We start from the raw sequence: 14,884 nt of genomic DNA on the forward strand, positions 1-14,884 counted from the left end.
TAAAATGCACACCAGCCAGCGCAACATGGACACACTTGTGGCCTCCACGGTACCGCCAGGCCCCATAGCTCCCCCAATCGTGCAGCTCACATTCTTGGCCGCCGGGGCAGGACTCGGCATCGCGCAAGCGCCGGCTCTTCGAGTCCTACCCGGTCGACGACGCGGTGGTGGCCGCCACCCTCAGTGCCGGCTGGCCCGGGGCCAAGCTGGGCGCCCGGCTCAAGAGCTCGCAGAACGTGACCTACTCGGGCGAGCTCGCCAACGGCCAGGCACGTGCCCTTGTCGTGTATGCGGTGTCGTGTGGTCGTGTTAGACTGACGTTGGCTGCTCGCTCTGAGCAGAAGGTGATCGTGCGCGCCACGGCCACGCCGGGCTGTCTGCCGCGCGTCACGGACGAGCTGGCCTTCCTGCGCTACGTGGCGGCTGCCGGCGTGCGCGCGTGCGGCCCGATCGAGCCCGGCCTGTGCGTGAGCGGCGACGACGGCGCCGGCGACACGGTGGTAGTGGTGACCCGCTTTGCCGAGGGTGCGCCAGTCAACTTCGTCGCCTGGATCTGGGCCACCGACGCCGCGCTCGTCGCCGAACAGGGCCGGTGGCTGGGCCAGCTGCACGCCGCCTCGAAGCGCTTCGCGCGCGACCACGCCGACGTCGCCGCGCGCATCCAGATGTGGGACCAGGTCCACGACTCGATCCTCGCCGGCGCACAGAACAAGCCACCGATCGAGGAGACCGCGGCCGACGGGTTCGGCGTGATCCACGGCGACGTCAACCCGAGCAACTTCTACGTCGACGACCAGGGCCGGCTCGATGTGTTCGACTTTGACCAGACCCAGCGCGCGTGGTTCCTCTACGACCTGGCCCAGCCGATCTGGGCCGTGCGGATGGCCTCGCGCGGCGGCGTGCCGGGGCTCACCGGCGACAACGCGCCGCGGCTCGACGAGGCGGCCTTCACCGCGGCCCTGTGCCGGGGCTACGGCGAGCCCGTCGACCGCGAGGCCCTCGAGGCCTGCGTGCTGCTGCGGCGCGAGATGTACGAGCGCTTCTGCCGGCGGGCCAAGGCCGAGGGCGACCTGCCGCCCGATATGGCCGCCTTCATCGAACACGTCGTCTCCGCTTTCGATGCCAACACGCTCTGATGATGTCGATGATGGCGACGACGACATAAAGTATCGTGTTATCGTTGAAGATTCATCACTGGAGGAGACAGCTGCGCTGGCCGCGGTCGGCAAGGAGATCGAGGGGCTCGTAGACGGCGAAGTTGGCGGCCAGCGCCATGGTGGCGTCCACGTTGTCGAACGTCTTGGCCGAACACTCGATGAAGGCCACGGCGCCCATCTCGAACGCCATCACCTGGGCCTGTTCGTGCGACACCACGCAACCCTGACGTTGTCGTACGTCGACGTTGTCGACATTGTGCTGCTCTTCTTCGCCGGCCGCTTCTTCGGCTACGGCCGCGCCACTGGCGTTGCTTTCCTCATTGATGACGCCATCGGAGACCAGGTCCTTCTTGCAGCCCACCAAAATGAACGGCTCGTTGGGGCAGTGGCGGCGCACCTCGGGCAGCCATCGCGACCTGAGATTCTGGAGGCTCTGCGGGTCTACGACAGAGTAGCACAAGAGAAAGATGTCGGCGCCGCCGTAGCCGAGCGGTCGCAGCTGGTCGTAGTCCGCAGACCCCGCTGATCATTCGCAGATTGGGGGTGTTAAGAGTGTCCCTCGGCGCAGACCGTGGTGAGTGGGTGGGTGGACGAACCTGTGTCCCAAGGCACGACCACCACCTTCTTCCCTTGGTCGATGGCCACATCACGCTGGTTGAAGCTGATGCAGGTCGGCAGGTAGTCTGGCCCGCCGAATGCGCCGTCAATTATACGAACAACACTCAGCATCACCACAGGTGCAGACCAGCAGCCTCCTTACCGCCAATGAATGTGTTCCACGACCAGGCGTAGAGCAGCGCTGTCTTGCCCACGCCGCTGTCGCCCACAGCGACCACCTTCGCCCCTGGCCCAGTGCGCTGGCCGTCGGCCCACACAACACAGACACACCCGGTTAGGCCGTAGCCATAAGAGAGAGAGAGAGAGAGTACAGAGAGGGAAGAGAGTGTAGTACTCGGAACCGAGGGCGGGCGGTGGTGGAGAGGCGTATTCGATTCTCCGCTGTGTAGCGCTCCCGGGCCTTGTTGAGCTTGTCGACCCTGTCCCGCTCCCACTCCAACGTGATCTTGATGGCCTCGATCACCTCCGCCCTGCACCATCCATGTGTGTGGTGTGCGTGGTGGTGTGTGCGTGGTCAACAATTGGGCGGTGTGGGTGCAGGAGCGTCCTTACCGAAGATCGATTGAGTTGATGGTGTCGGGCGGCCACACTTCGCAGCACGTCTCACGGTAGAACCCCTGCCAGAGCCTTGCAGGTCTGTTTAGTCCACGAATGCAAAAAATCAGATGCACAGATGATGGAAAGAGTACAAAGGATCGCTGGAAATGGCACGCCAGCTGCGGCAAACGCCACCTACGCGGCACAGATCGGCTGCATCAAGGTAGGCGAAGATGCGCCACCCCAGCTCGGGCGGCATAAGGTCCACAACCTCCTCTCGCTCTCGCTCTGCCGCAGTTTCTCCCTTTCCCTTCACTTCATCTCTCATGCTCTCCTTTTCCATCACTGCTGACTGCCCTACTCGCTACCAAGGTTGCTCTTGGCTCCTTTTTGTCGTTGAAAGCAGCCTTCAAAGAATACGTTGAAGGAAGGAGCTTCTCTTGTGCACGTCAGCAAACGTGGTTACAACACGTTACAACGTGCTTATTGGCAGTTGGGGTGAAGAGCCACTTCTGCAGGAGACCTCTATCGCTTGCCGTGCTGCGCGTGCTGGTCCTTGCACCAGCTCTCAGCTCTTGTGGCCTTGCGTTCTTCGGCTGGCGTCGTTGAAAAACAAATCTAATGAATACGAAAAATGAAATCTAAGAGAAATAGTGAGGTATGTGAACTATGTCGCCGGTTGCGGCCGTTTGGCGGCAAAAGAAAAAGAGTGCACACAGAAAACAAAATCCAATTCCACAAGATTGAGTGAAGAAGACAGATGATGGCGAGCAATGGAGGGGTCCCCGGCGGAGGGGAAGGGCAGGCGCCGAAGAGGCGCTCGCTGCAGCCCTCGAAGGACCCACTGAGGACGGGGGCGATTTTTCGGATTAAAGACCCCTCGGCGATGCGATCGCCCGTGCCCATCACGGTATTGCCTTCGCATCTGAAGAGACCGTCACCAGTTCCCTCTCCATCTACTTCGGCAAACGCTGCTGCCGGTGTCGCATCTTCGCCATACGTCCCCAGATCAACACCGTTCGCCACACCCAGCACGCCCAGCAGCAAATCGGCCATGAGCAGTAACGGCACAGAGTCTGCGGCTTCTGCATCGCTGGCGACTGCCACAACGCCATCACCTTTGGCCACAATCTCGGATGAGGAATTGGCAAGCCAATTTGATGCCCTTTATCACCGACAAAGCCCCACGCCAGCTCTCCTTCGCGTACGCTCCAGCTCTCCCCTTTGCGACCGATTATCATCATCCGATTATTGATTATTTTATTTTGTTTTTATTTTGTTTTTGTTTGCTGATTTATTGGTATGCACACAGGCTGGGGGACGAGGGAAGACAGTGCGGTACAGCCCGGTGCCCGCGGCGCTGATCCGCCAACGCACCACCACGACCGTGGTCGCGGTACAGTCGCCCGCGCGCAAGCAACAGCAGGACGACGAGCGCCAGCAGCGCGAAAGCGAAGAGACCGCCAGGCGCGAAAGCGAAGCGGCGGCGGACGAGGCACGAAAGACGAGGGAAGCACAAGAGGAGGAAGAGGAGAACAGGAGGAGGCAGGAGCGAGAGCAACAACAGCAACGGGAGGAGGAGGAGCGACGCGAGCAGCGCGAGGAGAAGGAGCGACGCGAGCGAGAGGAGGAGGAGGAGAAGCAGCAGCAGGAGCTGGCGCGCAAGGAGAAGGAGAGGCTGGCAGAGCGGGAACGACAGCGGCTGGAGGCCGAGGAGCTGGCGCGCAAGCTGAAAGCACAGAAGAAGGAGAACGCACGACTGGAGAAGGAGGAAAGAGAGAAGCGCGAAAAAGAGGAAAGAGAGAAGCGCGAAAGGGAAGAACGAGAGAAGCGCGAGAAGGAGGAAAGAGAGAAGCGCGAAAGGGAGGAACGAGAGGCGGAGGAAAAGAAACAGACGGAGCGGGAGCAGGAGAAGAAGCGACTGGACAGGGAGCGACAGGAAAACGAGGAAAGAGAGAAGCGCGAAAGGGAGAAGCGCGAAAGGGAGGAACGTGAAGCGGACGAAGAGAGGGAGCGGAAACGGCGGCAGATGGAGGCCGACGAGGAGGCGGCACGACAGCAGCAGCAACTACAGCTTAAGCTGGAGAACGAACGGAGGGAGAGGGAGCGTCAGGAGAGGGAGCGACAAGAGGAGCTGGAGCGAAGGGAGCGAGCGCAGCGCGAACAGCAGGAGAAGGAGGAGAAGGAGGAGAAGGAGCGGCAAAAGCGGCGGAAGGAGGAGGAGGAGCGACTGGAGAGAGAAAGACGCGAGGAGAAGGAGCGCAGGGAAAGGGAGCAACGGGAAAAAGAAGAGGAGAAGGAGAAGGAGCGCAAACGGCAGGCGGCAGAGGAAGAAAAACGATTAGAGAAGGAGCGGCGAGAGAGGGAGGAGCAGCAAGAGAGGGAGGAGCGACGCCTGCGCGAGGAGGAAGAGGCCCGCGAGAAACGAGAGGCGGAGGAGGCCGAAAGACAACGGGCAGCAAAAGAGGAGGTGAGGAAGAAGAAGAAGGAAGAAGAAGAAGAAGAAAGAAGAAGAGAGGAAGAAAAGGAAAGGAGCAGCGAACCAAAGGCGAAGGCGCCTGTGGCCGAGAAGGGTTCGGCGGAGGATCGAGCCAAGGTAGGAGTGTGTCGCACGCACGCACGCACGAACCCCACTCTTTGCCTATTTTGACTCTAACGCATTTGTTTGTGTACACGCTCGCCAGCTGGTGCCGGTGGTGACCGCTAAGCCGGCCAGGGTGCCGGTTGTGCTGCAGCGCTGGTATCTCAAGGTACATAGGGAGACAATGTGGGCTTGTTTTAATTGGCGTGTGCGTGTGCGATCGTGCTGTGTGTGCGGTGTGTGGTCGTGCATGGGCGCTGACTGTTAGCGCGTGTGTTATGTTGTCTTCTTCTCGTCCACAGCCATCCCGCGTGCGCGAGAATTCGGTCTTGGCAGTCGAAGGAACGCTCTTCAAGCCGGGCGCCGAATCCCACGGCCGAATCTGGCACTCCTCCAACATCCGCCGGCGCGCCGACGACAACCAGCACCTGCTCGAGGTACCAAACCTGCGCGTTTTCAGTAGACTCAGCACATGGTTTGACACACACCACACACACCACACACACCACACACACACCACACACACCACACACACACCACACACACCACACACACCACACACACCACACACACCACACACACCACACACACCACACACACACGGTTGCTTTGTCAGACCTCGAGCGGCAATCTCTACCTGCTCGAGGGTCCGCGGCACCCGAACCCGCCCGTCGACGTCGAACCGTTCGGCTACGCGCCGGACATCGTGGCCCAGTTCGCCGATGGCTTCCCCACGAACTGGCGCGAGCTGGTCAAGCAGTCGGGCCTGAACATGGACGCCGACGAGGCGCTCCACGCGCGGCTGCAGGGCATGACCTGCGTGCAGCTCCGCAAGGAGCTCGCCCAGCGCAACCGCCGGGACACCGCGCGCAGCAACAAGGCCGAGCTCGTCGCGCGGCTCAAGCTCGCCATCCAGAAGGAGGAGGGCCGTCGCGCGCGCACCGCCGAGGACGAGCTGCTCGACATGTCGCCCGAGCAGCTCCACGACCAGCTCGAGGCCCGCGGCCTCACCTCCCAGGTACTGCTCTCCCCCCGTGGTGGTGGCAGGTGGTCATGGTGGCGCACAGCGCAGAGGCGTCTAAAGTGGTGGTGGCGGCCTAACAACTGATGATGCGATTGCGATTGTGTGGGATCAGGTCGGGCTCGATCAGCGGGAGGTGGTGGCGGCGATCCTCAAGTACGACGCGGAGAAGCTCGCCAAGCAGGAGGCCCTCGAGAAGAAGCTGAAGGTTGAGGAGGAGGACGAAGACGAAGAAGACAGCGAAAGCGAGGACGAAGAAGAAAAAGAAAAAGAAGAAGAGGAGGAGGAAACGAAAGAAAACAACGAAGAGACGATGGACGCCGACGAAACAACCAAAGAGGCAGCAGACAATGAGGAGGAGGAGGAGGAAGCGCCGGGCGAAGAGGAGGCGGGCGTGACAGTGGACGCCGGAAAGGAAGAGGAAAAGGAGGAAGAAAAGGAGGGGGAGGTAGCGGAAGAAGAACGGGAGCACGCGCCACTGGAAGCAACGCCCGCGCAGCCGGCTGCCAAGGAGCTCGCGGAAGAAGATGACGCGACTCGACATTTTGATGAGCGTCAAGAAGCAGGCCTAGAGCAGGAAGCGGAGGAAGAGGAAGCGGCGAAGGGGACGCCGGAGGCGCACGCCACGGAGGAGAACGTAACGGTGGAAGCGTTAGAAAAGGCTGAGGAGGAGGAGGAGCTCAAGCGTAGGGAGGACGACACGGAGCACGCCAAGCCGAACGGAAGTGTGGACCAGGTCAGCGAGGACCAGGGGCACGAAGGCGAGCAGCCGGCGGCAGACACCGACGGAACGGCGCAGCTGCACGACGACGACGCCGGAGAAGATGAAGAAGAAGAGGGCGAAGCGGAGGAGGCGAGAACGGAAAAGAAGAGTGAGAAAGGAAAGGCGACTGTGGTGGAGAACGAGGAGGAAGAGGAGGAGATAGAAGTGGAGGTGCCTCCGAAGTACGCGTACCGCTCGATCACCGACGACTCGCTTATATTGGGCGACGTCGCCGAGCAGCACGAAGAAGAAGACGAAGCCAGAGACGAAGAAAAGAACGAAGCGGTGGACGATGACAAAGAGGAAGAGGAAGAGGACGAAGAAGAAAAAGAAGATGAGGAGTTCAACGAAGAGGAGGAGGAGGAGGAGGACGACAAAAAGAAGAGGAGAGGACCACCAGCAAAGAGTGACAAGGGCGGCAGCAGCGGGAAGGGAGCGAGCGGGGCGTCGCGGAAGCGGAAGGCGGACGAGAGCCTGCTCCTGGCCAAGCGCACATCGACCACCCCGGGGTCATCGTCGGCCAAGCGCGGACGCATGAGCTGGGGCACCGCACTGAGCAACCTCGTCGTGTCCTCCTTCAAGACCCCCTCGCCCGTCTCCCATCCGCTCATGTCCCCCAGGTTCGTATTATACCTCACTCGACCCGCAACCGCGCGCACCGTGTGTGTCGCGTGTCGCGTGTCGTGTGTCGTGTGTGCTGACGGCGGCGTCGCGTCTAGGGTGGCGGAGCATGCGGTGGGCACGACGAGAAGCGGGCGGAAGGTGATCGCGCCGCTGGCCTTCTGGCGTAACCAAGCCCCCGTCCGCGTGTACGCCTCCGCCCCCCATACATTCCTTTTGGCCACCCCAATGTGTTCACACACCGCACACTGCACACTGCACACGCACACGACACACAGTCACGGGCTGCTGGTGGACATTGCCGAAGACGCGGCGTCGCTGGTGGCCAACCCCAAGCAGCGGCTGGACCTGCGGCTCTCGCCGGGCTACGAGCAGCCGCTGCTGCGCAAGCGCCGACAAAGCCGCGGCGAGGAGGAGGAGGAGGAGGGCGAGGAGGGTGGTCTTGAGCCGGCGAAGCGGAGGCGAGTCGCCCAGAGTAAGGGCGAGCAGGAGTCGACCGACGTGAGCGAGGAGGAGGAGGAGGACGATTCGGACGATGGCGACGGTGGCGACGCGGTGGGCGATGATGGCGACTATAACGACGAAGAAGAAGAAGAAGAAGGAAGAGAAGACGAGAAGGCGGAAGAGGAGGAAGAGCGAACGACGTTGGTGCGACGGGGCACGCGGAAGCAGGTGACGGCGGCCACCGCGGCCGCCAAGTTTGCCAAGTTGCGGGCCAACAAGAATGCGGCGGGGGCGGCGGCGGCGAGATCGGCCAAGGCCAAGGCGGCGGCGGCCACGGGCAGGCGCGGAGGGGGAGGGGCGAAGACCAAGCCAAAGCCCACGGCCAAGGGCAAGGAGAAGGTCCTCACCGAAGACGACTACGACTACGACGACGAGAGGAAGACGAAGAAGACGAAGAAGAAGACGACGACGACGACGAAGAGAGCGAAAGGCCAAGGCAGAGGTCAATCAGAAGAAGAAGAGGGGCCGACCGCCCAGGCTAGCGCCAACGCGCGACCCAGAGGAGGACTATGTAGATGACGACGAGGAGGACGAAGAGGAGGAGTTGGAAACGAGGACGAAGATCGGTAAGAGGAAGCAGACGGCCGGCCGGGGCAGGGGCCGGGGCAGACCGTCCAAGCGGGTGCGATCGTCTTCACCCGAAGAGGAAAGCGACGACGACGAAGAAGAGGAGGAGGAAGAGGAAGAGGAGGTGAAGGGGAGGGGCGGGAGGAAGAAACCGACGGTGACGGCCAAGAAAAAGCCGACCAAGAAACAAGAGGAAAAGAAGAAGAAGACGACGACGAAAACAACGAAGAAGACGACGGCGAAGAAAAAGGACGACGAAGAGGTGGACGAAGAGGAGGAAACGAGGCCCGAGGAGGGCGTAGATACGAGCGTGTGGACAAAGAAGGTACGCCAGGCTTTGCTTGATGGCTAAGCTCAGCTCAGCTCAGCTCATGACGACTCACTCCTCGCTATCACGACAGCAAATCGAGTCCCTGCGCGCCGCACAGCGAGCGGTGCCGCCCACCCACCGACTGTTCTGGGAGGAGGTCGCCCGACGGGTAAGCCCCCCCCCCGTCGCGTCACATTCATTTCGTTCTTTGCTCTTTGTTTTCCCCTGACCTGGTGCGTGGTTGCAGGTGAGCGAGGCCGGCGGAGTAAAGCGGACCAGCGCTGAGTGCCTAGAAAAGTTCCACGAAATCAGCGCACGTATGCTCCGTGTCGCGTCGTGTCATGTCGTGCGTGTCGCGTCGCGTCGTGTGTCGTGTCGTGCGTGTGCATGGTGTGTGTGTGTTGTCTTCCTTGCGCTAATGTGGACACTCGTGGCTCGCGGTCCAGCCAAAACACGAACGCGAGCGACCGCCGCGGGCAAGGGCAAGAAGGCTGGGAAATCCGCCGAGGACGACTCTCCCGCGACGCTCGAAGGCTTCAACATGGGCACCAACAAGCGCAGGCGAAAGATGCGCCAGCTTCTCGAGAAGGTGAGTCCACTTGCGCGCGTGTGTTGTGTGGTGTATCATGCGAGCATCTTCTGACGTTGTATATGCAGGCGGAGACGGGATACACGGACGACGTGTTTCAGGCCAAGGGCAACGATACGAGCATGAGTTTTATAAACATCAGCGAAGACGAATGGCAGCCCACCAAGACCATCGTACGCTGCTCACCGCTCGTCGTCGTCGTCGTCATCATCATTATGGCCTCGAGCCCAGGCACTGACCGTGCATCGTTCGTAATTTTTTTGTCGCGCAGGCGACCCCGTCAAAGTCGCCGGTGGGCCAACTGCAAAGCGGGCTGCTGGAGAAAAGGGAACGAGACAAGTTTGACGCCTACATCGGACGATTCGCACGCAAACAGCGACGGTTCGTGTCCTTCCAACCACACACGCGCCCAACCACCGCACACGCACAGTTCTTATACTTCGTGTGTCGTGTGTCGTGTCGTGTCCGACATGCCAGACCGAAGAGACGGGGCAAAGCTGGAGGCGCCAGCGCCAGCGAAGACGAGGACAGCGAGGAGGCCAAGGACAGCGACCAGGATGCGGAGGAGGCAGCAGCGCCGGCGGCGGCGGCTCAGGATGCCGGTACACGCCCCGCCCCCAAATTCAGTCCAGTCCGACATGACTGCATTTCCACCCCTGTTGTTCACCTCTGTGCGTCGTGTGTCCACAGAGGGCGATGAAGAGGTCGAGTTGAGCGAGGAGGCCAGGGTCCGGCTCCGCAATCTGCGCAACAAGGTGGTGGTGGACGAGCCCCTCAACAAGCGGCAGAAGCGCATGCACCAGATGCAGGAGGTCGCCGGAAAGGGTAGACCTACTCCCCCCCCCAAACGCTGTTCTTCTTCGCACGTGTGCGGTCGCTGACTCGCGCGTGCGCGTGCGTGTGCGGTCTGAGCAGTGAAAGAGCTGTTGACGACCGAGACCCGCAAGGACGACGTCTTCAACGACGACGAGTCGATACTCGTCAACAACAACAGCACCAACAGTCTCGACGCCACCGCCGACGCCAGCGACTGACACAACGCGTGTCTGTCACGCCTCACAACAAACAAACAAATTTTGAAGCACGCGCACAATTTTTGATTGCTTTAGGTCTCTATTCTCGCATATCGCGCAGCCGCGAGCGCTGCCGCTTGGCGGGCTGGCCGGCGCCCTCGTCGCCCGGCTCTTCCCCGCGGGTCGCGGCCGCCGCTGCGGCGGCGTTGGCGCTGGCGCGGGCCTGCTTGCGCATGTGGACGCCGATCTCGCCGAGGAGGCCCAGGGCGCGCTTGCCCAGCTCGTCCTCGCGGCCCGGCCGGTAGGCCTCCTCCAGGTGCGCGCCGTCCATGAGGAGCCGCTCCTCCATGTGGACCTCTCGCAGCCGTCGCTCGGCGAACAGCGGCGCCTGGTCTCGGAAATGCAACGACCTTGATAAAAAAATAAATGACTGAGTGCGTGTCGTGCGTGTCGTGTTGTGTGCGTAGTGCGTGTGTCGTGCGAAGTGGAAGAGAGTACTTGGTGAAAGTGTTGGCGCCGTAGGGCTGGACGGCTTGCGAGTGCACCTGGCCGTGGGCGTCCCATCGCACGATCTGCACGTAGCCGTCACCCGAGTCGGCCACCACGCGGGCCTTCTTGATATCGACCGTACCCTGGACTGTTCATTCCCCTGAGTCAGCTCCACAAAGAAAGAGAACTAAAGCGAAAGCGAAAACGAAAACGAAAGCGAAAGCGGGAGCAAAGCGGCGTACTGGTGTGGAGGACGTCGGGTCCGCCGCTGAGGTCAAACTCCGCACGGCCGCGGATCAGTCGCTGCTGGTGGCTCCACTCGGGATCCATTCGCCCCGCGCCCCACTTTAGGTCGCGCCCCGCGTTCTCCACGTCATCGAGGAGGCGGCCGGGCGTGAGGCCCAGTTCATCGAGGGAGATGGCTTGGCCGTCGCCGTCGCCGTCTTCGCGATCGCCGCGGCGGGTGTAGAAGCGGTGGGCGATGGCGCCAGGCTCGGCCAGGTGGTGGCGGAATGCGAAGAAGGCGAGCGGGGCGGCGATGGAGTGGCCGCTCATGGCGAGGTCCCACGAACGGAGGAGCGCCATGGCCCGCACCAACATCGGGCGGTCCCTCCGCAGCTGCTCCTTCCCCACCTCCTCAACTCTTTTCCATTCACACGACACACGACACACGACACACGACACACGACACACGACACACGACACACGACACACGACACACGTGTGAGAAACGACGACCAGCGCGCAAAGCAGAGCAAGGAGTACGAACTGTTGGTCGTAGGCGGCGAGGGAGTGGTTGACGAGGTAGGCCATCAGCGACCCGCGCGCGTAGGTCTCGTCGAACTTGATCCGCACGAACTGGTCCGCATCCAATCCACCCTTGTCACCGGCACTGTCGACACTGTCGGTGTCGTTGCTGTTGTTGTCGACGAGGGCGGCGCTGAGCAGTTCGAGGGCGCGCAGGGCGCGGTTGGTCATGCGGCGCTCAATCATGCCCGACACGGCGGGCGCGCGGTCGGCGTCGAAGTCGGCCGGCGACGGGTTGTTGTCGCGGCCGCCCGACGTGACCCGGAACGGCGACGAGTTGCAGTTCTGTACGAAGCCCGACGACGGGTTGAGCACGCGGGGCAGCCGGTCCCACGGCACATACGTCGGAGGCCACACCGTACTCGACGTGTTCCCTATTGGACCGATTCTCAGCCTCAGTCAGTGTGTGCGGTGTGGCGTGTGCGGCGTGTGCGGTGTGGCGTGTGCGGTGTGAGCGGTGTGCGGTGGTGAGTGCAACGTGCCTGGTACGGGGGCGGACCAGTCGTGGTCGGCGGACGACCGGTTCTGGGGAAGCAGCGCGTTGTAGCCGTAGAAGATGTTGCCTGGCGGTGGTTAAGGTGGCGGGGCTGGTCAGCGTTTGTTGGTTAAGGTGGCGGGGTTGGTCAGCGTATGTTGGTTAAGTGTGGCAGTGGTGCCTTGGTGGTCGGCGTAGACAGCGTTGAGGAGGGGCATGGTCTGCCGGCCGAGGGCGGCCGACCACTCCTCGAAGGTGGTGGCCTTGGTCATCGCCAGCCACTGCTCCAGCTGATCGATCCTCTCGCTGCCGCAGTACCGAATCGCGTACGTGCCCTGGTGGTGTGCGCGGTGTGTGCGATTGTGGTGAGGTTGTGTGCGGTGGTTTGTATGTGATCGTGCGTGTGCGGTGGTGCGTGTGCGGTGGTGCGTGTGCGGTGGTGCTATGTCGCAGCGTGCGTACCCGAGGGTTCTGAATGACTGGCGCGTTGTGTGACGGCGACCACAGCACCTCGCGTTCCACCTCCCAGCTCCACCGCCCGAATATGTTCAACTGAGCCAATCACCAGAGGAGGATTAACCACAACCAATCCAATTCTTTTGCAAAAGATAAATATAAAAGAAATAGGAATTGAATTGCGTACCGACATGGGGACGATCTTGCTCTCCAGTGTGTGCCATTCGCCGTCGAAGAGGTAGCGGAGGCGGTGGTCCTTGTCCATCGTCAGTTCGTAGACGTCGACCACATCGGGGCTGTTTACCGTGTGCCCCCACCCGAGCTGAACGAACGGCCAAAGAGAGAGGAAGAGTTGTGAGTCATCAATGCAGTGGCGCGCGCGCATGTGTGTGTGCGTGTGTCGTGTGTGTCGTGTGTAAGTGTGTGTCGTGTTGTGTTGTGTCGTTCGTTACCTGGCGGTTGTGGCCCGACAGCGGAATGGGACAGCCCGGAAAGACTCCACCCACAAAATTCCAGCCTTCTTCGCTGTGCAGGTGCGCCTCATACCTAGACACGCACGCATACGCGACACGACACACGACACCACACACCACGCACGACACACCACACACACACACACACACACAGAGAGAGAGAGAGAAGGAGTGAGTAGATATTGGGAGACGAGGCGTTTGTAGTGGTGATGCGGTACGTACCAGCTGAAGGGTCCGGCCCATGGCTGGTGTGAGTTGATGGCGAGGAACGTGGACCCGTCCTTCGTCTTCCGCCCCGACACCGCGAACGCGTTCGACGCAAACGCTCGCTTGGCGAGCGGCGCCTCACCTTCATCGTCACCACCACGTTCCGCGCTCGCGTCGTCGCTGTAGGTCGACTCAACGTCTGCTGATTGCGCGTCGCCACCGTGTGCCTGGGCGGGTTCACCAGGCACCGCCGCAGCCTGCACGTCACCGACAGCAGTGGCGTTGGCTCCCGTTTGTGTGTATACGACGCCATCGATCTCCACGCCGCCGCCGCTGCCGCCAGCAGCAGCGGCCTCCTCAGTGACCACCCCAAACGCTTCGGGCTCGTGGTGCGCGTCGGTGGTGGCTAAGGTAGCGGTGGCAGTTAAGGTGGCTGCGGGCGCTGTGGTTAAGGTGGCGGCGGCCCGAGGCTCGGTCGCGACGACCACGCCGGCCTGCTCCGTGGGGAGAGAGTCGGCGAGGAGAGGCACGAGCGAGACCACGTAGCGCTGGAGCTGGGTCCACCGCCGCCCGAGCGTCTCGCGCATGTCGCTCTTCTGGGCCTCGAGGTTCATCAGCCGCTGGGCCTTGGTGTCCTTGCCCTCGCCCGCTAGCTTGCGCACCACCTCGTCGAGCTTGATGAACGAAGGAATCTTATTCACGAAGCACGCCACCACGTCTGCCCCAACCGTGATGACACGTCAGAACGTGTGTGCGGTGTGTGTGTGTGTGTGTGCGCGCGCGCGCGCGCGTGTGTGCGTGTGTGTGCGGTGCGTGTGTGTGCGTGTGTGTGCGTGTGTGTGCGTGTGTGTGCGGTGCGTGCGTGCGTGTGTAGTGTGCGTGCCTTGTGGTGAGATGGGAAAGAGGTCGGTGGCGATGACCCGGGTGGTGTGCCAGTAGGCGAAGAAGTTGAGTCCGTCGGCGTAGGCGCTGAGCACCTCGCGCATGTGGGGCGACAGCTGCTTATCGTACTCTGCGTCGACTCTCTCCCGCAATCGGAGCAGGTGCACCAGGTAGTCGTTCATGTACGCGGTCTTGCCTGATGCCGCGATCTCTCTGTGAACCACCGCACACACGACACACGCACGACACACAGCACACACACGGCACACGACACACGACACACGACACACGACACACGACACACGACACACGACACACGACACACGACACACGACACGCACAAGACTAACCTTCGATCGTGGCGAGTTGGCCTCGCGAGGCGAGCAGGGCCTTCTGGATGGTGGCGAAGTCGTCCTGGGCGTGGGCGTAGGCCAGCCCGAAGGCCACCTCCGCGTCCGTCTTTGCGAAGATGTGCGGAATGCCCCACGAGTCCCTGCAGCACGCGGCGTTGGTGATGATGGTGGCAATGATGATCATGATGAAGTGTGTGTTGTTGTGGTGGTTGTTATTGTTGGTGAAGGTGAGGTGTAAACCGTAGGATGCGGGTCGTGGGGTATTCGTCGGCGAGGGAGGCCATGTGCGGGTCGAACTGGACGAGCGGAGGGAAGGTGGTGTAGATGACGAGGGCCACCAGCACCACCACACCCACGGCCAGCAGACGTGCCCACCATGCCAACAGCCCGACCGCCTGCTCACAATGATGAAGCAAAAGAGCAATTAAATCACCTCCGAGATTAAATCATAACTTAATCCT

At 61.7% G+C, this 14,884-nt stretch overlaps 3 protein-coding genes and 1 pseudogene across 3 annotated transcripts; 2 read left to right on the forward strand and 2 right to left on the reverse strand.

Annotated features, from left to right (window-relative positions):
* Positions 1 to 25: 25 nt before the first annotated feature.
* ACA1_171970 (uncharacterized protein) lies at positions 26 to 1,136 on the forward strand (the record flags this gene model as incomplete). The annotated part of the gene is made up of 3 exons (XM_004356460.1): positions 26 to 49; positions 111 to 284; positions 342 to 1,136. The coding sequence occupies 3 exons, from the start codon at positions 26 to 28 to the stop codon at positions 1,134 to 1,136; spliced, it is 993 nt and encodes a 330-aa protein (XP_004356513.1).
* Positions 1,137 to 1,191: 55 nt separating this feature from the next.
* ACA1_171980 (Ras subfamily protein) lies at positions 1,192 to 2,640 on the reverse strand (the record flags this gene model as incomplete). Its single annotated transcript, XM_004356461.1, has 7 exons — positions 1,192 to 1,356; positions 1,396 to 1,679; positions 1,754 to 1,840; positions 1,903 to 2,014; positions 2,110 to 2,245; positions 2,328 to 2,392; positions 2,512 to 2,640. 7 exons carry the CDS (start codon positions 2,638 to 2,640, stop codon positions 1,192 to 1,194), a joined length of 978 nt encoding a protein of 325 aa, XP_004356514.1.
* Positions 2,641 to 3,472: 832 nt separating this feature from the next.
* Positions 3,473 to 10,302, forward strand: ACA1_171990 (annotated as a pseudogene).
* A 79-nt stretch (positions 10,303 to 10,381) lies between these two features.
* ACA1_172000 (Penicillin amidase) lies at positions 10,382 to 14,707 on the reverse strand (the record flags this gene model as incomplete). The annotated part of the gene is made up of 13 exons (XM_004356462.1): positions 10,382 to 10,691; positions 10,780 to 10,918; positions 11,013 to 11,413; positions 11,540 to 11,951; positions 12,077 to 12,140; positions 12,253 to 12,387; positions 12,515 to 12,604; positions 12,696 to 12,830; positions 12,961 to 13,054; positions 13,204 to 13,880; positions 14,109 to 14,266; positions 14,421 to 14,563; positions 14,664 to 14,707. The coding sequence occupies 13 exons, from the start codon at positions 14,705 to 14,707 to the stop codon at positions 10,382 to 10,384; spliced, it is 2,802 nt and encodes a 933-aa protein (XP_004356515.1).
* Positions 14,708 to 14,884: the final 177 nt, after the last annotated feature.

Source organism: Acanthamoeba castellanii (genome assembly GCF_000313135.1).
Source record: "Acanthamoeba castellanii str. Neff unplaced genomic scaffold scf7180000084741, whole genome shotgun sequence".
Taxonomy (NCBI): domain Eukaryota; phylum Discosea; order Longamoebia; family Acanthamoebidae; genus Acanthamoeba; species Acanthamoeba castellanii.